The 22,458-nt window shown below is 36.7% G+C and overlaps 1 protein-coding gene across 1 annotated transcript in view; it reads right to left on the bottom strand.

Annotated features, from left to right (window-relative positions):
* Positions 1–285: 285 nt before the first annotated feature.
* LOC110299139 (sulfotransferase 2A1) overlaps positions 286–22,458 on the bottom strand; it is a 30,563-nt gene continuing 8,390 nt past the window's right edge. The window contains exons 4-6 of the mRNA XM_021168763.3: positions 12,097–12,191; positions 5,274–5,451; positions 286–507 (exon numbers count right to left, since the gene is read on the bottom strand). Of these exons, the coding sequence (XP_021024422.1) occupies positions 395–507; positions 5,274–5,451; positions 12,097–12,191 (386 nt within the window). The 3' untranslated portion in view covers positions 286–394. The remainder of the gene's footprint in view (positions 508–5,273; positions 5,452–12,096; positions 12,192–22,458) is intronic.

The following is a 22,458-nucleotide window of genomic DNA, read 5'->3' as shown; positions in this document are numbered from 1 at the left end:
TTATATAACCTAACAGAGTAGTACCTGTCTCTGACTCTGTTGCCTGCCTTTTGATTTATTTTCCCTAGGTGGGCTGCTTTGTCTGGCCTCAGTGGGAGATGATGAACTTAGTTCTGCTGTGACATGATGTGCCAGAGACAATTGGCATTAATGGAGGGCCTCCCCTTCTCTGAGGAGGAGGGGGAGGAATAGAAGAAGGGCTGAGTAAGTGTGAGACTGGTACAAAGGAGGAGAGGGTATGTGATGAGTTTGAAAAGTGAATGAAATAATGAGGAAACTACAACAATTCAATAACAATATTTATTCTATGACCACACCCAGTAATTCATATGTACAAGAACAGGAAAATCTTATATAGAACAGTGTCTATATAAGATTTAGAAGTTTTAAGAAATTATTCCCATGGGAATAGCCCTAGAGGGAAACCAGCCATTTTCTCCTGGTACACTTTATCAAAGGCTTCAGATAGGGCTACTGTAAAATAATTCTTCCAGCCCCCAGTTGTACCTGGAAAATGTGAAGCAGATACATAGGTGGATTAATAACAATCTTAACACTGTTCTCAGTCCTTCCTTCATATACTTTACTATCTACTTCACAAGAACCACACAATTAATAAAATCCAACTTTCAATGGTTCCCCGAAAAAACCCTTCTTATGTCGTGAAATAATATACACAAAGACATTTTTCTCTGTAGAAATAATGTTCCACCTTCTCCTTTCCTGATTTATAAGGCATACAAAATAACAGTAGCAACATTGCATCTCCTTTTTTATATATTATTCCTGATTCCTATTTTACCTGTATTCATCACACTATCCAGCCCAATAAAGTTTCTCAACTATCAAAACAAACTTCAATTGTTCTTTCTATATTTTATTGTTTAGTTATAATATTTTTCACAGGATATGAGCAACTTTTACAAAATATTTAAAATTAATTTTAAGTTGTGTTGGATTGGTACAAATTAATACAGGTGCCTGCAGAGTATGGAGGCATCAGATCCCCTGGAACTGGAGATTCACACAGTATGAACTGCAGGGTAATCATCTTGACACTTTCAATAGACACAGGAGCCCCAGCCACTTCTAGCTGAGAAAATCTGGAGACTTCTGTTTTCACTTAGCCATGGTATTAGGTGATGCATGAAGATGGACATGATTGTATTCCCTATTCTCTATATCTCTGTCTTCTTTGAACATATGTTAGCTTGCATCACGGCATTCCAGTAGACCTTTAGTTTTGGCCTTAGAGACTTCAAATTATCCAACTGTTCTTCATATGTTTCATGTTTATTCTTCCCGGAGTGCTGATGTCTTCTATGTAAACACATTTTTGTTTTCTTAATTATGTCACTGTAATAATTTTTCTAATATTTACTTCGTATAAATCATCACAGCTCCCATCTTTATTGTATTTTATCTCATATCTGTAACACTTCAATATACTCCATGCACAGGCTTTTTGTATATATGAATGGAATGAATATGTAGCTAAATATTTGAGAAAGATACATTTTTTTCTTCAGTTATTAAAGGCTTCATTTGTGAAAGAATATCAGACCTAGAGAACATACTTAATATGGAATTGTTGAAAGCATTCATGAATGAGTGAGCAAGATGCTTGCATTGATCTCATTTTGTTGATGAAGAATAATTAGCCCCTAATATGTTACCCAACATCAGAATGATAGATATTTGAAGCTAAAAATATTGACAAGAGAAGCAATGCTTTTCCTTATTATATTACTTTCTTTAGGTATCATGTAAGTTAATTTTTAATTCAGCAGTAGGATATGTTAACAAAGATATAAAAAGTCATACCTAAATGGTAATTATTGATATACCATATTCAAATATAATATAATTAATTGATATTACATCGAATGCCATCTGATAAGAGGGAAATCTATCAGTATTTATTGTTTCTCTCAAGTTTGTTATTATGTTCATTGTTACAGCATGTTTCATTATTGTTTACTTCAGCATGCCTGAATCCTAATAAGCCAGAACACATACTGTGATACCAGAATCTCAGCAAATTCAATATGGCTTCCGTTGGGAATGAATTAATCCATATGAGAGAACCATATATTTACAGGTTCACATATAAAGTTCTAAGTCCAATTATGTCAAAATTCTGAGCATGCATCAGATGTACATTTCTCTTCATTCAGATGTAACTTTCTTTAAAATTTAGTGTGGCAGGTGACAGGATAGCCCTAACATGTGGTGCATTAGCTCTTGTGAGAAAGGAAATTTCTCATAGTTCTAGAGGCTGCAGTTCTCACAAAAGGATCTTTTTCAGACTTTCTCCAGATTTTATTTTAGCCTGCAGAGAGTGGTCTTTTCCCTCAATCCTCAGGTCATTTTTCCTCTGTGTCTTCTAAGAATATCAATAACCATGATTAATGCCCTGACCACTGTCCAGAAAACACCTAGTGTGAAGTAATGAGGGCTAGGACCTCTGAGGTTTGTCAGAAGACATTTTCAGTCACATGACTTGAGACAATGTCTTTACAAAATTTCTATCAAGCAAACAAATTAGAGTGTTTTCTGCAGTGTCTGAATATGGAATCAAAATGAACACACTTGTATGTGCAAAATTATTGCTTAAGTCTTAAAACCAGATTAATCCAACCTAACCAAATGAGTGAGTCTCCCTGTAAAGAGTCGTTGTTCAGAATATCACTTACGAGGCAATAAAGGGTATTTTCTTATGTCCAGTTAAGGAGTGAATCTAAAGGACAGTGAAATAGGTCTAGAGAATTACTTCTGGATAAGGCCAGTATAATCCTTAACACAACCTCTCATGGCTTTAAACTTTAGGGAATTTGATATCTAATGGTGAGCAAAGAAATTAATCTTTGATCTTGTAATACATTTAAGATTAAAAAACAGCATCAATCTGATGAAGTATTTGGGAGAACAAATATTATCCTAATGTACTTTGTTCTTTCAAACCCATTTCCCAACATATTCATCTCAGCATCCTCTATACTAAAGTAGTGAATAAGGAGTAAAGGAGTTGGTGTTCCAAATCAGTGCCCTGGTTTCAGTGAGACTTATGACTTATTAACTGTGAGTTACAACACTGGTATAAGGAACATAATTCTCCAGGATAAAAGGCATATGCAAATGCAAAAGAAATATATGCCTCATATAACCACTATATTGATTAAACTAACAAAGACTTATAAAGCCAGATCAAGTGTTTTGAGATAACTACTACTTAGACAAATAGATAGGTAGATAGATAGGTAGATAGATAGATATGTAGATAGATAGATGATAGATAAGTAGATGATAGATAGATAGATAGATAGATAGATAGATAGATAGATAGATAGATAGATAGACCTCCTAAAAGATATGATGCATAAAATGCCATTATTTTTGGAAGAGACTAAATTAAATCCCATTGTGTTCTCATTCTTAAAGAATCTTTCTAGAAAACAGAAAATGACAGTTGTCATAATAGAATTGTTTTCTAAATTCTCCTGCTTTTGTTTTGGTGTATCTCCAACAGGACATTTGCTTATTAGTTTCCATAGCACTGCTCTATTAAACAAGTCACAGCATTCTTTTTAGGTTTTACTTAGAGCTTTTTATACACATACTGTTGCCTCTGCCAAATTCTAACTTATGACAAAAAATTCATGAATAGACTTCTCTTCTAAGGTAAGACCATAAATTCCAGTGCTGATGACTTTCTATCTACACAGGCTGAAGTCCAGGAGTCAGAAGTCATCTATTAACAGTAGGACTTCTCCGAAAAGCTTTAGTCATTTATTTTTAGATGACCATATTTCTGTGGTGACAAGTCCTTGGTGACAGTATATGGGATGTATTCCCAGGTAGGACAGTCTCTGGCTGGCCTTTCCTTCAGTTTCTCCTCCATACTTTATCTCCATATTTCCTCCTATGAATAATTTGTTCACCCTTATAAGAAGCACTGAAGTATTCACACTTTTGTCTTCCTTCTTCTTGTGCTTCATATGGTCTGTGAATTGAATCTTGGGTATTCCAAACTTTTGGGCTAATATCCACTTAACAATGAATATATACTGAGTGTGTTATTTTGTGACTGAGTTACCTCACTCAGAATGATATTTTCAAGTTCCATCCTTTGCCTGTGAATTTCATGAAATCATAATTTTTAATAGATGATATTAGTACATGTACCACATTTTCCATATCCATTCCTCTGTTGAGGAACATCTTGGTTGTTTCCAGCTTCTGGCTATTATAATAAGGCTGCTATGAACATAGTGGAGCATGTGTTCTTAGTACATGTTGGAGCATCTTCTGGGTATATGCCCACGACTGGTATTGTTGTGTCTTCAGAGTGTACTATATTCAATTTTCTGAGTAACCACCAGACTGATTTCCAGAGTAGTTGTACCAGTTTGCAATTCCACCATCAATGAAGGAGTGTTCTTCTTTCTCCACACCCTTCCCAGGATCTGCTGTCACCTGAGTTTTTGTTTTGGTCTTAGCCATCATGATTGGTGTGCTTTACTCACCCCAAAGACCTAATATCAGACTCATTCATTCTTCAACACTGAGGCCCATCTCAACTCATATTCTTTAATTACAAGTGGGTGAGACTCCAGTTGTGATTCATTCTAGCAAAGTTATTCCATAAATTCACAGCTACAAAACTATACACATTAACTTCTAACAGCATAAAGATTTAGTACCTGCATATTGAGGATGGTTATTACCATTTAAGAAAAGAGAATTCAGATTAAAGAGTGCAGCCATAAGCCTGCAGAAGGCCAAATGTTGGTTGGCAAACACCATCAGATTTTAATACTGGAGAATATTTCTCTTAGTCCTTATGAGGCTTATTCCTGGCCTGCTGTGATGCAGCAATCTTGTCCTGTTCACATCTTTCCCAGAAGGTAATAGAAATGATTTCTGTGTTTATCACTCCAGATACATCTTTTCTCTGATGCAATAAATAATTTTTAGAGTTCAGTTCTATGATACAGGGAGCCTTACAAAGCCTCATAGCAATATATATATTTCCCCATTTTCCATTAAGGGTGTTGTACATTACCATATGGAATCCCAACATTAGCTTCCAGAACAAATCGATATTTCAGAGTGCCTTAAGCCCACATCATTACCATGGAAAAGTTGTCTTGCAAGTTTTGTGAGAAATGATGAATGTTGAGCAATAACTGCTGATATATTTACAATAGTTTCTTAGAGTCCCATTGGCAGAATCCCTCCACATGATCTGAAATATTCTGAAATTTTTTTACCTTCCCTCAGGAACTGCAAACCATTAGTAGCTATATCTTTTCTGATGATACTAAAATTAGACATCTTATTTTCTTTCATGGCTTGGAAGGAGCTGTACTTGAGGATTAGATCCATCTCATCTGGCTCTAATTTCTTTCCAAGGAACTCACAGATCTTCTCTATGGTTCCCCTGGTATCCTAAAAGAAGAGGAAACAAAACAGAGGATAATAAGCAGAGAGCTGTGAAAAACATATGCAGAGAAAGAAAATGTAGATGGGGGATGAAAAATGGCACAATAAAATTAAAAAGCATTGAATGGAGTTGAAAAATGAATGAGGCCATGGGGAGAGGGCAGGATACATGTGAAGCATTAGTGTACTGACTTGGCTTTCAACATGACTGATTTTTGGTCCTAAAAAAATAGAAGGAAACATTTCTTTGGGATAGAGAGTACATTGGAGGAGGGGCCTAATATGACTGAGGATCTCTTCAATCTTAATTTGTAGTGAATGAAGACCTTGAAATTTCTGAACTTCCTACCTTCTCCTCAGTATTATGTTTATAGATGGGTGGCAACAGATTTCCTAGATTCACTGAGATGATTTTACTTGAGATTACTTCTCAAAATGGAGCCATGTCTATTAGAATGAAAATTATTATGGTGACCATACTGGACTTTACCTCAAAGAGGTCAGAGAAAAATCTGGCTTTGGTACCTAAGTGCTAGCATACACTACCTGGAGAGAGATGTTTAAGGAAACTCATAGAAATACTTCTAAACAGTTACACGAATGAAGGCAATGTGCATAAAGAACTTGACAGAGGTTAATGCTTACATCAAATAATAGTGCTTCCTATGGGTAACTGAGAATAATATAGTTTTACAACTTTCATCAAAATGTTCTTAATAGTTATTATTTTGGGATAATTTTGGGAGATTTTGTTTTCTTTTGAGCTATGATCTCATGCTGTAACTCAGTAGGCTAACAACATCACAGTCTTCCTACCTCAGATACACAAGTGCTGACATTACAACTGTGCACTACCACACTGATTGTAGAATTTAGTCATAAGAAGGTAGACTCTTGGAATACTACATATTTTTATTTGAATATTATCCCTTCTACTGGAGCCATAAAGGTATTATTAATTCAAAATTTTTATTACATATTTTATCACATATTTGGTTAACATTTCATGTGAACGTAAACAACCATGACAATCAATGTAAAAGTATGTGAAATGGATGGAAATGAGACTTATTAGAAACTGGACTAGCTTATGGCAGAGTCAGGTAGGTAATGAAGTTTCTTGGAAAAATGTATTTCATAATGAAAAAGTAAAATATATTACAACAAGTAAAGGAGCATGCTTCCTTTTTTTATGGGTCAAATGGACACAATATAGACTCATCAGAATGGAAGGAACTACAGTTGGTTATGCCTCCATGAGATCAAGCTGTAAAACAATTTATCAATTAGTGATCCTTGGAGGAGTGTTCAGCCCATGGTGGGTGGTGCCATCCCTGTTTTGGTAGTCCTGGTTCTATAAGAAAAGAGGCTGAACAAGCCTTGTGAGGCAAACTAGTAAGCTGCACCTCTCCTTCGACTTTGCATCTGCTCCCATCCTCTGGGTTCCAGGTATACCTGAGATCTTCTCCTAAGTGTCCCTCTGTTCCTACATATCTAATCTTCCAGACTGATCACCAGCTCTTACCCAAATAATCTATGGAAGTCCCCCAAAATTTGGGGATCCCACATATTCTCTTCCAAACTAGCTTCTAAAACTCATTACAGTATCTCAACCCCCATCTCCAATAGATCCTCCTTAAGAATCCACAGACTACTCTGGCCAGGAAAATGGGAGGCTAGCAATGGATCTTCACTTTTCCCTCCATTCCTATTAGTTCAATCCCCCAGGCAGGGTTATCCCCAGCTCTGCAGCAGCACACCTGCAGCAGCCACTCCCATCTACTGTATCTCACAGATCTTCCCATCATAACCTTCCTCCCCCTACTCAGTGATTGGTCTTAACCTACAACTCCTTCAGTTACTCCCTGAGAACCCACATGCTAACCCATTCATGGAATCTGGTAGACTAAAACAAATCATCACCTTTATATTTGTTCTTCTAAGTCCATCCCCTATTCTTATCCCCAGCTCTGTGCAGAACACCAGTTGTATCCTCCCCCTAAATGCTCCCATCTCCAGTTGATCACCGATACTGTAACTGCCAAAATTCCTTCCCCCTACTCCTTGCTTTGTCCTTGTCCCCACATTGTGAGAATCCACAGGCCACTCTCATCAGGGAAGCACGTAGGCTAACTGCAGATATTCACCTTTCCCTTCATTCCCCCAAGTCCAATACCCTAGTATTTTGACATATATCTTATCCAAAGATTTATATCAAAGCTTCTTTTGTGTTTTTTTTCCTCCTTTCTCCACTTCCCAGTGATGAAGCAAATTCTGGTGGAACATCCAGCTTTCTTCCCTCCTATGTACTTCCTCAGGTTCTCCTCCTAGTTTATCTCCTTTCCTAAGTGTCAGACCTTGATACTCAGAATGGATTTTACCTGAAACTCTCCAGTAACTACACATTTCAGGATCCCAGAACAATTTCCCACCAGGCAACACCCACCCACCACACTCTCCTAAGAACCAGATAGGTCAACAAAAACTAAAAAAGAAAACACCTGTTCAAACAGGCAGTACCAGATATCAGGACTCAGATTATAATCTTACAAATCTTGAATGGCGAGATGCCTGCATAAATCCATAATTAATAACATCCAGGAAAGTATGTCCTCACTACAGACTTGTTAACATACTACATACAGCAAGTCATGAGTATCCAAACACAGTTTAGGAACAAGAAAAATACCTTAAAACTGTCTATATGGAGATGACTGAGGTTGTTAAAGAGGAAATTAATAAATCCCATAAAAACGTATAGAGAAACACAGAGGACACAAATGAAAAAAACCATTCAAGACATGAAATTGGAAATGGAATCAGTAAAGAAAACTAAAGCTGAAGGAAATATGTAAATGAAAATTTAGAACCTTGAACAGGATCTGGAAAGGTGAGATTCACAAACCAAATACAATAGTTGGGAGGCTGACTCTTAGCCATTAAAGACAACATAGAAAAATTGGATGCAGTGGTCAAAGAAAATGTTAAATTTAAAAACTGTCACAAAATGTATAGGAAATTCTGGATATAGAAGTAGAGAAAGAGGAACTATCCATGTGAAATGCACAGAAAATGTTTTTAGCAAAATCATAGAAGAAAATATCTCTTAACATAAATAAGAAGATACCTATCATAGTACAAGAAGTATAGAGAACACCAAATACATTGGAGGACAAAAGAAATTTCCCTCATCACATCACCATCATCATGTTCACCACCACCACCACCACCATCATCATCATCGTCATCATAAACATGGACAACAAATAATGGATGGATAGGCAAGAGCTGAAAAGGTGTATCATATAGGGAAGGTAAAAGGGAAGGGAATAGAGGATGGAACACAGGAAGAGACAGCTAAAATTAAGGGATATTTGATGGATAATATGGAAACCTACTAATGTAGAATATTTCTAAAGTATATATCAAGGCCATTTAAATAATATTGCCAAACAATGGGGAGATGCTGTCCCAAAATGTCCATCTCTTGATCCTAAAGTAAACTTTAAGTACTGGCATTGAGCTATATTCAATTAAGTTCTTGGCCCAAGAGCTTACATGGAAGCCCCTAAGCAACACAGGCTGTTGACAAGGTTATATGTTACTCTCCACAAACTGTCAACAAGGCCGATTGCCACAAACAACACCTACAAAACTCATTGAACAAGGAGATTTGGGATGGTGCCAAAATACCACTGTCGCACATCACATTAAAGCATGTTTGTTACAGGAAGATACTGTGCATGTTATCAAAAGAGAAAAGCCAGCCATAAATCCTCTGATCTACAATGGTGCTATACCTGAAAGACATGCTGGAAAAATGGTGGTACCAAGCTTTTGGTAGTAACTCACCAATAACTCATTTGTCTTAAGGCTCACTCCATGAGATGGAACCAAGACCTAACACTGTTTGGGTAGCCAGAGACTAGATAGTCTATGTACTCAGGATGAAACAAAACAAAACTGGTCTAAAAATTAGTGACAAATATGCCTAAAGATGTTCTACTATGCAGAGATTAGTGGTATGTTTAGCTACCATCAGATAAAGTTTTTTTTCCTCAGCACTTGGAAACAAATAGATAGATCCACAGCTATGCAATACACAGAATGAGAGACCTTTGAACAATCAGTCCTAAACGATATATTTCCATTAAGTGTTTCGATCTAGAGGCCATTAAACTCTTCAGAATAAAGAGAGAGTGCAAGAGCCAGAGTAGAGGGAAGACATCAAGAAAACAGTGTCCTCCACATCACCACAAGAAAACTCTTAAATGTCCACAGGGCTAGATCAGCATATGCAGTGGGTAATACCAGTCTCACCAATACTCTATGTGTCTATATATCTATGTATATCATCTATATCTATATCTAATACATATATAATACATATGGCTTCCAGTTTAGTGTGTTTATGTAATTTCTGAATGTGCAAACATGCGTGTCTCTAATTTGTATGTCTTCTTTTGGGCTCCTTTTCTTCTATTGGCTTGTCTTGTCCAAATTTGTAATGATACTTCTGTTTATTTTATTATATTTTATTTGGTTATATTAAAAGGATTAAATGAATGAGTGAAAGTCTAGACACTAGGGTAAAGGATGATGTCTGAACTGTCATTTGTAAATGGAGAGAGAGACAGAGACAGAGACAGGTAAAGAGAAAATCAGTTTTCATCAATAGAGTGACATTGGGTACTTCAACCTCTCCAGGGCAGCATTCATATTAAACACATACTAGATTCAACATTTTTGGTTTTGTTTGTTTGCTTGTTTGCTTGCTTGCTTTTGTATTGTTCATGTGTGAGTTTGTGGATGTGAGTGTGTATGGGTGTGTATATGTGGGTATAAGTGTGTGTGGGGATATGTGTGTACATTTTACTTGGTTATAATCTTGTGGGATTTTTTTCTTTTGGGGTATTGTTTATTTTGTTTTCTTGATTTCGTGAGTTGTCTTTAATTGACTTTTTCATTGTTTCTTGAGAAGAACTTGAGGTTGAGTTTACAAGGATGAGGAGAAAAATTGGAAAATTTGTTAGAATGCTAGAGTATTATAAAATGTATTTAAAATTAAAATGTTTTGTAGTATAAAAATATAATAATTAACGAACAAATAAAAAATACACAAAAATAACAACTATCAGTAACCTTCCACATCACAAGAGTCTGTTTTAATAATGTAAACAGTGGCTGTAAGACTGCTTTTTCTTCTCAATTAAATTTTTCAACAGTTCTAAGAAGACACAAGGGTTTTCTGTGACATAGTGAGTATTCAATGCAATTTTCTTCCTCATTTAAAAGTACAATTAACTTCTTTATCTCTGATATAGTAAATGATGGTTACTTTTTACCTAAAACTTCCTAACCATTTAAACTTTTGAACTGCTGATCAAATGAGAATATTTGTGCTAATATAATTGGTATTATTGTTATGTGTCCATCATTATAAGGAATATTCTTTAATTAAATAAAAATATATTACATAAATCAACTTAAAATTATTTTATTGGTATTTTGAAACAATGTCTTTTGAAGGAAAGGTTTACCTCTAAATCACCATACAAACAGTGATGACCTTGAACAACTTAGTCTGTCTCCATCTCCCACTCTTAGGAATAGAGCCATGTTACATCATGTCCAGAACTATTTTTCAGATTTCATATTTTTAAATAATTATACCCTTCAGTGGGGCATTTCATATATATGAAATGTTCAATTATCAGAAATATATATGGCATTTCAGCCTTCTAGACTTAATTACTTACTTAATGTTAATTACTTATTTAAAGTCTTACTTAATGTTTGCACATGTAAGATATTATCTACTAAGAATTTTGAACTCTTCAGTGTATGTATCCTAGCCCATCTTGCTTAGCTCCAAGTACTGCAGAACACAGGACACCATCCTCCCTGACTGACTTTACTCTGGATATGCTTGGCCAGATTTGAATATTGCTTAATCCTGTGAATGTCACTCAAGCACTTGTGTTTTCAAAGGATTCTCTGATGGTTTTCATACTTATGTCCTTTTTCTCAGTGGTGAAATGGAGATGGCATACAGTTGACCACAACAGTGGAATGATAGTACTTTATACATTCCCTATTAGCCATTTTGTTATTAGTTATATTATATGTGTTATATTCTCAGAATTTTAAAAACCTGTGGTGCAAGTGTGAGTTTCCCAACTCTATCTCAGGGTGAACTAGGTTAAAGTTAAAAAAAAGAAAGAAGGGCCATGTAGCTGTGGAAAACACTTTTAATTCCAGCACTTGGGAGGCAGAGGCAGGCGAATTTCTGAGTTTGAGGCCAGCCTGGTCTACAGAGTGAGTTCCACAACAGCCAGGGCTACGCAGAGAAACAAAAAACGAATGAACGAACGAATGGGCGAACGAAAGAAAGAAAGAGAGAAAGAAAGAGAGGAAGGAAGAGAGGGAGAGGGAGATAGAAAGATGAAATGGGTTATGGACAAGAACCTAGGGATGAAAAGACAGATAAAAGTAAATAAAAATCAAAGGACATCATTGTAGTTTGACATTTACTGACTGTCCTGAGCCTAACACTGACACAGTAGGTAGAATCAGCACACTTAAAACTGTGGAGTGCTACATGAGGTGAGTTTGTAAGAGGCTGTGTCATTGTATAAGAAAGACAATTACCTTTTTTAAGTCATCATAGCATATTAAAAGGAAGTTTTTCTCTTCTCTCATGGACAACCATCCACGAATGTGTTCAAACCATGATCCATATGGAACTGTGTGCAGAGAGGAAAAAAGTGCTGATTACAAAGCATGAATAAATGTCTCCTTGATTTTTTCCCTTTTTAACAAATTACAAACAGCTTTATAAAAAAGCAAACTTGACTCCATTTACAACATTAAATGTGACTTTTGATACACACACACACACACACACAGAGAGACAGAGACAAAGGCAGAGAGACAGACAGAGACACACAGAGGAGTAAGCTGATAAAATTAAGTTCATTAGTAAACTCATCTCCTCATAGAATTATTTACCCCTGATTCCATGCAGGAACATCTTTCTGAGAGGTTGCAATGTCAGAACCAAGTGATCCCCTCAATTCTCATAACGCCTGAAGGATACCAGTTCTCATATCTAAGACGTAATTATTCTATTAATGACCTCTTTGAATAGGCTTCAGAAATGGACTCATAATGACTTTTCATTATACCTATCCCTATATTTTAGTGCATCTCTCAACCATTAACAGAAAATTTTCTCCTGGCAGAAAATAGTGATTAATAATGAGACACAAAACTGTTAAATATAGAGACAAATCCATGCAGATGCTGGCTAGGATGTGGTGAAAGAGGAACATTTCTCCATTACTGGTGAGATTGCAAGCTGGTACAAATACTCTGGAAACCAGTCTGGCCATTTCTCAGAAAATTGGACATAGTACTACCTGACGTCCCAGCTATACCACTACTGGGAATATACCCAGAATATTCTTCAATATATAGCAAGGATACATGTTCCCCTATGTTAGCATCCTTATTTATAATAGCCAGAAGCTTGAAACAACCCAGATGTCCCTCAACAAAGGAATGGATACAGAAAATGTGGTACATTTACACAATGGAGTACTAAAAACAACGACTTCATGAAATTCGCAGGCAAATGGATGAAACTAGAAAGAAAATATCTTTCTGAGTGAGGTAACCCAGTCACAAAAGAACATACATGGTATGTACTCACTGGCAAGTGAATATTAGGGAAAAAGCTCAGAATACTGAGGATGCAACTTACAGACCATATGAAGCTCAAAAAGGAAGACCAAAGTGTGGATGTTTCAGTCCTACTTAGGAACAAAATAATGATAGGAGGTAGAGGGTGGGAGGGATTTTGGAGGAAGAAAGGAGGGGGAGAGGAAAAGAAAGATGGGCATGATCATGTGTGGCAGGAGACAGGAGATATGTATATAGGATCAGGAAATTGAACAGAGGTAGCAATGGGGAATGAGGAACAGGGATAGCCAACACAAAGTTCCAGATGTCAGAAAAACAAGAGACTCCTGGGACCTAATGGGGATGACATTAGATTAAATATCCAACAAATGAGATAAAGAACCTGTAGAGACCATATGGAGAGGTCAGGCATGGCCCCTGGTTGAAAGATGGAGCCACTCACCCTTCTCAAAAATTTTAATACAGAATTGATACTGTCTAAAGCAAATAGAGTAACAAAGAGAGGAGCAGAGACTGAAGTAAAGGCCATCCAGTGAATGACTCGCCTGGGGATTCATCCCATGTTCAGCCACCAAACACACTCACTATTGCTGATGCCAAAAAGTACTTGCTGATAGGAGCCTGTTATTGCTATCTTCATAGAGGGTCTGCCAGAACCTGACCAATACATACGCAGATGCTTGCATCAACCATCAGACTGAGTAAGGGGCCCCTAATGGAGGAGTTAGGAGAAGGACTGAATGAGCTGAAGGGCTTTGCAACCCTGTAGGAAGAAAAATATCAACCAACCAGATGCTCTAAAGTTCCTAGGGAGCCCACAAGGGGTGCCCCCAACCAAAGAATACACTTGGAGAGACCCATGACTCCAACTGCATATGCAGCAGAAGATGCCTTTATCTGGCATCAATGAGAGGGGAGGCCCTTGATCCTGTGAATGTTTGATGCCCTAGTATAGAGGAATGTTAGGGCAATGAGGTGGGAGTGGGTGAGTGGGTGAAGGAGCACCCTCATACAGGCAAAGGAGAGAGGGTAAAGTGGGAAGGAGATGGAAGAGTTGTGGAGGATTAACTGGGAACAGGCATATCATTTGAAATGTAAATGAATGAAAAAGGTGATTTGGGCAAATTTAGCTAAAAAGCATGGAGGTGTTGCTGTTATAATCTAACAAAACAGACTTGAAACCAAATTTGGTGAGAAAGGATAAACATTACTTTCTGCTGATTGAAGGAATAATTCATGGAGAGTAGTGTACAATTCCAAACAGAGGTCACCCATTTATACCTAGGAAATGCTACTAAATGTAGAGTCCCAGGCTATCACCAGACATCATTAGTAATCTCAACCTCAACAATAGACTGGTCATCCTGATAGAAAATTAAAAGTATTATCTGATCTCACAGTCAAAATGGATTTAACAAATATCTATTTGCATTATATCCAAACACTCTAGATATTCATTGCTCTCATTAGCCCATTGAACTCCTCTAAAAGAGTCCATATATTAGGACATAAAGAAAGCCTTGAAAACATGGGAAAATAAAGTCCCTTATATTCTACCTGACAAAAATGAAATGACTACAAATAAACAATAAGAAAAACTCTAGAATACAAGCAAACTCGTGGAGCTTAAAAAACTCCACAATTTAATGAGTGAGTCCTTGAACAAATCAAGAAAAATAATACTCTTAAAAATCATCTTTTAATCTGTAGGATTCAATGAAAACAGTCCTAAAAGAGATATTTCAAACTCAAAGGACCTACATTAATAAACCAAAGGTACTTTTAATACATTAGTTAATGATTCAGCTTAGGTTTTGGAAAAAGAAGAAGTCAACCACCAAAATCTGTGGCTGGAAAGAAATCACTGATATTGATTATTGAAATGAAAATAGCAGACACAACAAAACAAATAGAGCAAGTCATAGAAATAGAGTTAGTTCTTTCAAAATGTAAATGATATTGACAAAATGTTACATAAACTAACCAAAATAACTGCATTTCAAAACTAATACAGTAAATCATGAAAAGTGAGACCTTATAACAAGCATCAGTAAAACACAGAAAATTATTAAACTTTACCAGGAACAGGACCTGTCCCAGGTTTTCACTAAAGTGTAAAATCTAAAAAAGAAAAAAGGATAAACTTCTACACAGATAAAAAAATATGAAAATTAAACCAAATGACATTTTCAAATTTAAACAGGTAGTTACAGAGATAAAGCTCAAAATTACAGCATTCACTGTTCTCTTTAGGGATCAGAATTCAATTATATATGGCCACATAGTAGCTCACTATGCCCTTTTCCATAAGATTAAAATGAAACAAACACACATAAAGTATAAACTAAACTAAACCAAACTAAACTCCATGAGTTTGCTTGTATTCTAGTTTTTCTTATTGTTTATTTGTTCATTTCATTTTTGTCACATAGAATATATAAGAACAAAAAGACAAAGATTGAAAAGAAAAGGAATACAAATAAGAAAGAGAGAAGTCAAAGTACCTTTATTTTCCACAATTATACTAAGAGATCTAAAACAGTTTACCAGAAAAGATGTAGATCAAATAATGATTATATCAAAGATACAAGATACAAAATTAACATACAAACATCAATAGTTTCCCTACCTAATAGTGGCAAAAGAATGAGAAACAAATAATAGAAATAAATCTGTTCCCAATTACCTCAAGAAAATACCTCACAATCAATCTCATCAAGTGTGTGTGTTTAATAGAGATTCCCTTTATAAGCTTCAAGCATTTGAATACTTGGTTTCTATTTGGCAAATGGTTTGGGAAAATTAGCAAGTGTATACTTTCTAAAGAAAATATATCACTGTGGATAATACTTAAGGTTTCAAAAGATTGGCACCATTTTGAGTATTCTCCCTTTTTTTTTCCTGTTTCCAAAACCAGGTGTGAGCTATTGGTGACTAGCCCAATGCAATGCCTGCTTTCCTGGTGCCACACTTTCTGACATAATGATTAAGACTCTTATGTCTCTGGAACTTAAACCCCCCAATGAACCATTCCTTTTATATTTTTTTCTTTTTCATTGTGTTTTATCACAGTAATAGAATATAGTAATGCATATACTAAGTATATAAATTCTATAACAAAAAGAACTCACTGAAGAAAGAAACTTGGGTAGACATTAGGAGAAGGTAAATCTTCCCCTATTCACAGACTAGGAGAATTAATGTTATGCAAACTGCCATGCTACCAAAAGGAATATACACTTTAAACAAAATACAATTTGAAAATTTAGTGACATTATCCACAGAAATAAAAAAATATTAAAATTCCTACAGAATGATATGACTCTACCAGCAAAATAGAACCACGTACAACAATGGGAGCAGGTGAGGGAACCATCTTGTGTCCCAGGTCCTCAGAGACCATTCTTCGCAGGTGTGAGTGCAGACTGAAGAAGCACACAGCTCAAGGGATAGGCAGAAGCTACACAGCTTCTGGGACAGACCCAGTTTTGGACTCCAGACATCTCGGCACCTTCCCTGCCAGAGGAGAAGTGTCTGCCTAGAGAGGGCTCTGCCTGCTGGAGCAGGTGAGGGAGCCATCTTGTGTCCCAGGTCCCTCAGAGACCAGTCTATGGAGGTTAGCACACAGACTGCAGAAGCAACACATCTTCTGGTACAGGTCCTGTTTCTGGCCTTCATCTTCAGCCAGGAGGCAGGTCTGAATGCCAGAACTCTGTGCACCTTCCCTAAAGAGGAGAGTTTGCCTGCAGAGAGTACTCGGACTACTGAGACTCAGGAGAGAGATGGACTCCCAGGACTGCTAACAGAGGCTAACAGAATCACAGGAGGAACAACCTCCAGTCAGAGGCAACTATAAAAACTAAGGCCTGAGATTAGCAGATGGCGAAAGGCAAATGTAAGGATCTTACTATCAGAAACCAAGACCACTCACCATGATCAGAAATCAGCACTCCCACCTCAGCCAGTCCTGGAAACCCCAACACACCCAAAAAGCAAGACATGGATTTAAAATCATATCTCAAGATGCTGGTAGAGGACTTTAAGAAGGGCATTAATAACTCGCTTAAAGAAATACAGGAGAACACTGCTAAACAGGTAGAAGTCCTTAAAGAGGAAACAAAAATATTCCTTAACGAATTACAGGAAAACACAACCAAACAAGCAATGGAATTGAACAAAACTATCCAAGATCTAAAAGGGGAAGTAGAAATAATAAAGAAATTACAAAGGGAGACAACTCTGGAGATAGAAACCCTCGGAAAGTAATCAGGAACCATAGATGTGAGCATCAGCAACAGAATACAAGAGATGGAAGAGAAAATCTCAGGTGCAGAAGATTCCATAGAGAACATGGGCACAAAAATCAAAGAAAATGTGAAATGCAAAAAGATCCTAACTCAGAATATCAAAGAAATCCTGGACCCAGTGAGAAGACAAAACCTCCAGATAATAGGAGTAGATGAGAATGAAAGTTTTCAACTTAAAGGGTCAGCAAATATCTTCAACAAAATTATAGAAGAAAACTTCCCAAACCCAAAGAAAGAGAAGCCCGTGAATGTACAAGAAGCCTACAGAACTCAAAATAGACTGGACCAGACAAGAAATTCCTCCTGACACATAATAACCAGAACAATAAATGCACTAAATAAAGACAGAATATTAAAAGCAATAAAGGAAAAGGGTCAAGTAACATATAAAGGCAGGCCTATTAGAATTACACCTGACTTCTCACCAGAGAATATGACAGCCAGAAGATCCTGGACAGATGTTATACAAATGCTAAGAGAACACAAATGTCAGCCCAGGCTACTACACACAACACAACAAAACTCTCAATTACCATAGATGGAGAAACCAAAGTATTCCATGATAAAAGCAAATTCACACAATATCTTTCCACGAATACAGCCCTACAAAGGATAACGAAGGGAAAACAGTGGCACAAGGACTGAAACTAAATCCTAGAAGAAGTAAGTAATAATCCTTCAACAAACCTAAAAGAAGACAGCCAAGAACAGAATCCCAACTTTAACAACAAAAATAACAGGAAGCAAAATTACTTTTCTTTGATTTCTCTTAACATCAATGGACACAGTTGCCCAATAAAAAGACATAGACTAATGGACTGACTACATAAACAGGAACCAACATTTTTGTGCTTACAGGAAACACACCTTAGGGACAAAGACAGATACTGCCTCAGAGTGAAAGGCTGGAAAACAATTTTCCAACCAAATGGCCCAGAAAAAAAAAAAAAAAGCTGGAATAATCATCCTAATATCAAGTAAAATTGACTTCCAACCCAAAGTTATCAAAAAAGAAAAGGAGGGGCACTTCATACTCATCAAAGGTAAAATGTGCCAACATGAACTCTCAATTCTGAATATCTATGCTCCATAATGCAAGGGCAGCCACATTCATTAAAGAAACTTTAGTAAACCTCAAAGTACACATTGCACCTCACACAACAATAGTGGGAGATTTCAACACCACACTCTCACCAATGTAGAGATCCTGGAAACAGAAACTAAACAGAGACACATGGACACTAACAGAAATTATGAAACAAATGGATTTAATAGATATCTATAGAAAATTTTATCCTAAAACAAAAGGATATACGTTCTTCTTAGCACTACATGGTACCTCCTCCAAAACTGACCATGTAATTGGTCACAACACAGGCCTCCACTGATACAAAACTATTGAAATTATCCCATTCAACCTATCAGATCACCACAGACTAAGGCTGATCTTCAATAACAGCATAAATAGTAGAAAGCCAACATTCACGTGGAAACTGAACAACACTCTACTCGATTATTCCTTGGTCAAGGATGAAATAAAGAAAGAAATTAAAGACTTTTTGAGTTTAATGAAAATGAAGACACAACATACCCAAACTTATGGGACACAATGAAGGCAGTTCTAAGAGGAAAACTCATAGCCCTGAGTGCCTCCAAAAAGTAACAAGAGAGAGCATACACGAGCAGCCTGACAGTATACCTAGAAGCTCTAGAACTGAAGGGAGCAAATTCACCCAAGAGTCGTAGAGAGCAGGAAATAATCAAAATCAGGGGTGAAATCAACCAAGTGGAAACAAAAATAACTATTTAAAGAATCAACCAAAGGAGGAGCTGGTTCTTTGAAAATATCAACAACATAGATAAACCAGACTAACTAGAGGGCACAGGGACACTATTCAAATTAACAAAATCAGAAATGATAAGGGAGACATAACAACATAACCTGAGGAAATCCAAAACATCATCAGATCCTACTACAAAAGGTTATACTCAACAAAACTGAAAAACCTGGATGAAATGGAAAACTTCCTACACATATACCAGGTACCAAAGTTAAATCAGGATCACATTAACGATCTAAACAGTCCCATTACCCCTAAAGAAATAGAAGCAGTCATCAATAGTCTCCCAACCAAAAAAAGGCCAGGACCAGATGGGTTTAGTGCAGTATTCTATCAGACCTTCAAAGAAGACCTAATTCCAACTGCTTTCAAACTATTCCACAAAATAGAAATAGAAGATACTCTACCCAATTCATTCTATGAAGCCACAATTACTCTGATACATAAACCACACAAAGATCAAACAAAGAAAGAGAACTACAGACCAATTTCCCTTATGAATATCGATGCAAAAATACTCAATAAAATCCTTCCAAACCAAATCCAAGACACATCAAAATGAACATCCATCATGACAAAGTAGGCTTCATCCCAGGGATGCAGGGATTATTTAATATACAGAAATCCATTAATGTAATCCACTATATGAACAAACTCAAAGACAAAAAACCCACATTATCATTTTGTTAGATGCTGAGAAAGCATTTGACAAAATCCAACACCCATTCATGATAAAAGCCTTGGAAAGATCAGGAATTCAAGGCCCTTACCTAAACAAAATCAAAGCAATATATAGCAAACCTGTAGCCAACATCAAACTAAATGGAGAGAAACTGGAAGAAATCCCACTAAAATCAGGGACTAGACAAGGCTGTCCACTTTCTCCCTACCTATACAATATAGTACTTGAAGTCCTAGCCAGAGCAAGTCGACAACAAAAGGGGGTCAAGAAAATACAAATTGGAAAGGAAGAAGTCAAAATATCACTATTTGCAGATGATGTGATAGTAGTATATACGAGTGACCCTAAAAATTCCACCAGAGAACTCCTAAACCTGATAAACAGCTTCAGTGCCGTAGCTAGATATAAAATTAACTCAAACAAATCAATGGTCTTTATAGACACAAAGGATAAACAGGCTGAGAAAGAAATTAGGGAAACAACACCCTTTAAAATAGTCACAAATAATATAAAATACCTTGGTGTGACTCTAAGGAAGTAAGATCTGTATGATAGAACTTCAAGTGTCTGAAGAAAGAAATTGAAGATCTTTGAAGATGAAAAGATCTCCTGTATTCATCGATTGACAGGACTAATATAGTAAAAAACAAAAAAAAAAGTTATCCTGCCAAAAGCAATATACAGATTCAATGCAATCCCCATCAAAATGCCAACTCAATTCTTTACTGCATTAGAAAGGGCAATTTGCAAATTCATCTGGAATAATAAAAAACCTAGGATAGCAAAAATTATTCTCAACTATAAAAGAACATCTGGTGGAATCACCATGCCTGACCTAAAGCTGTACTACAGAGCAATTGTGATAAAATCTGCATGGTACTGGTATAGCAACAGACAGGTAGACCAATGGAATAGAATTGAAGACTCACAAATGAACCCACATACCTATGATCACTTGATCTTTGACAAGGAAGCTAAAGACATCTAGTGGAAAAAAGACAGCATTTTCAACAAATGGTGCTGGCACAACTGATGGTTATCATGTAGAAGAATGTGTATTGATCCATTCTTATCTCCTTGTACTAAGGTCAAGCCTAAGTGGATCAAGGAACTCCACATAAAACCAAAGACACTGAGACTTATAGAGGAAACGTGGGAAAATCCTCGAAGATATGGGCACAGGGGAAAAAAATTCCTGAATAGAACAGCAATGGCTTGTGCTGTAAGATCAGGAATTGACAAATGGGACCTCATAAAATTGCAAAGCTTCTGCAAGCCAAAAGACACCATCAATAAGACAAAAAGGCCACCAACATATTGGGAAAGGATCTTTACCTATCCTAAATCAGATAAGGGAGTAATATCCAATATATACAAAGAGCTCAAGAAACTGGACTCCAGAAATTCAAATAACCCAATTAAAAAATAGGGTACAGAGCTAAACAAAGAATTCTCACCTGAGGAATACCAAATGGCTGAGAAGCACCTGAAAAAATGTTCAGCACCCTTAATCATCAGGGAAATGCAAATCAAAACAACCCTGAGATTCCACCTCAAACAAGTTAGAATGGCTAAGATAAAAAAACTCAGGTGACAGCAGATGCTGGTGAGGATGTGGAGAAAGAGGAACACTCCTCCATTGCTGGTGGGATTGCAAGCTTGAACAACCACTCTGGAAATCAGTCTGGCAGTTCCTCAGAAAATTGGACATAGTACTACCGGAGGACACCGCAATCTGCCACCAAAACCAGACACTTTGCATCCCCTAGCAAGATTTTGCTGAAGGGACCCTGATATAGCTGTCTCCTATGAGGATATGCCAGTGCCTGGCAAATACAGAAGTGGATGCTCTCCTGGGCATATATCCAGAAGATGTTCCAACCCGTCAGAAGGATACATGCTCCACTATGTTCATATCATCCTTATTTATAATAGCCAGAAGCTGGAAAGAACTCAGATGTCCTTCAACAGAGGAATGGATACAGAAAATTGGTACATTTATACAATGGAATACTACTCAGCTATTAAAAACAAAGAATTTATGAAATTCTTGGGCAAATGGATGCATCTGGAAGATATCTTCCTTAGTGAGGTAATGCAGTCATAGAAGAAGTCACTAGATATGTACTCACTGATAAGAGGATATTAGCCCAGAAACTTAGAATACCTAAGATACAATTTGCAAAACACAAGAAAATCAAGAAGGAAGTCCAATGTCTGGTTACTTCATTCCTCCTTTGTATAGGGGACAAAATATCCATGGAAGGAGTTACAAAGTTTGGAGGTAAAACCAAAGGATGGACCATCTAGAGACTACCCTACCCGGGGATCCATCCCATAATCTGCCACCAAACCCAGACACTTTTCATCCCCTAGCAAGATTTTGCTGAAGGGACCCTGATATAGCTGTCTCCTATGAGGATATGCCAGTGCCTGGCAAATACAGAAGTGGATGCTCACTATCATCTATAGGATGGCA

Source organism: Mus caroli, unplaced genomic scaffold (assembly GCF_978045245.1).
Source record: "Mus caroli unplaced genomic scaffold, Mus_caroli_1 scaffold_8, whole genome shotgun sequence".
NCBI lineage: Eukaryota > Metazoa > Chordata > Mammalia > Rodentia > Muridae > Mus > Mus caroli.
Note: the sequence above shows the minus strand (reverse complement) of the source record. Positions and strands in the feature narration are given on the sequence as shown.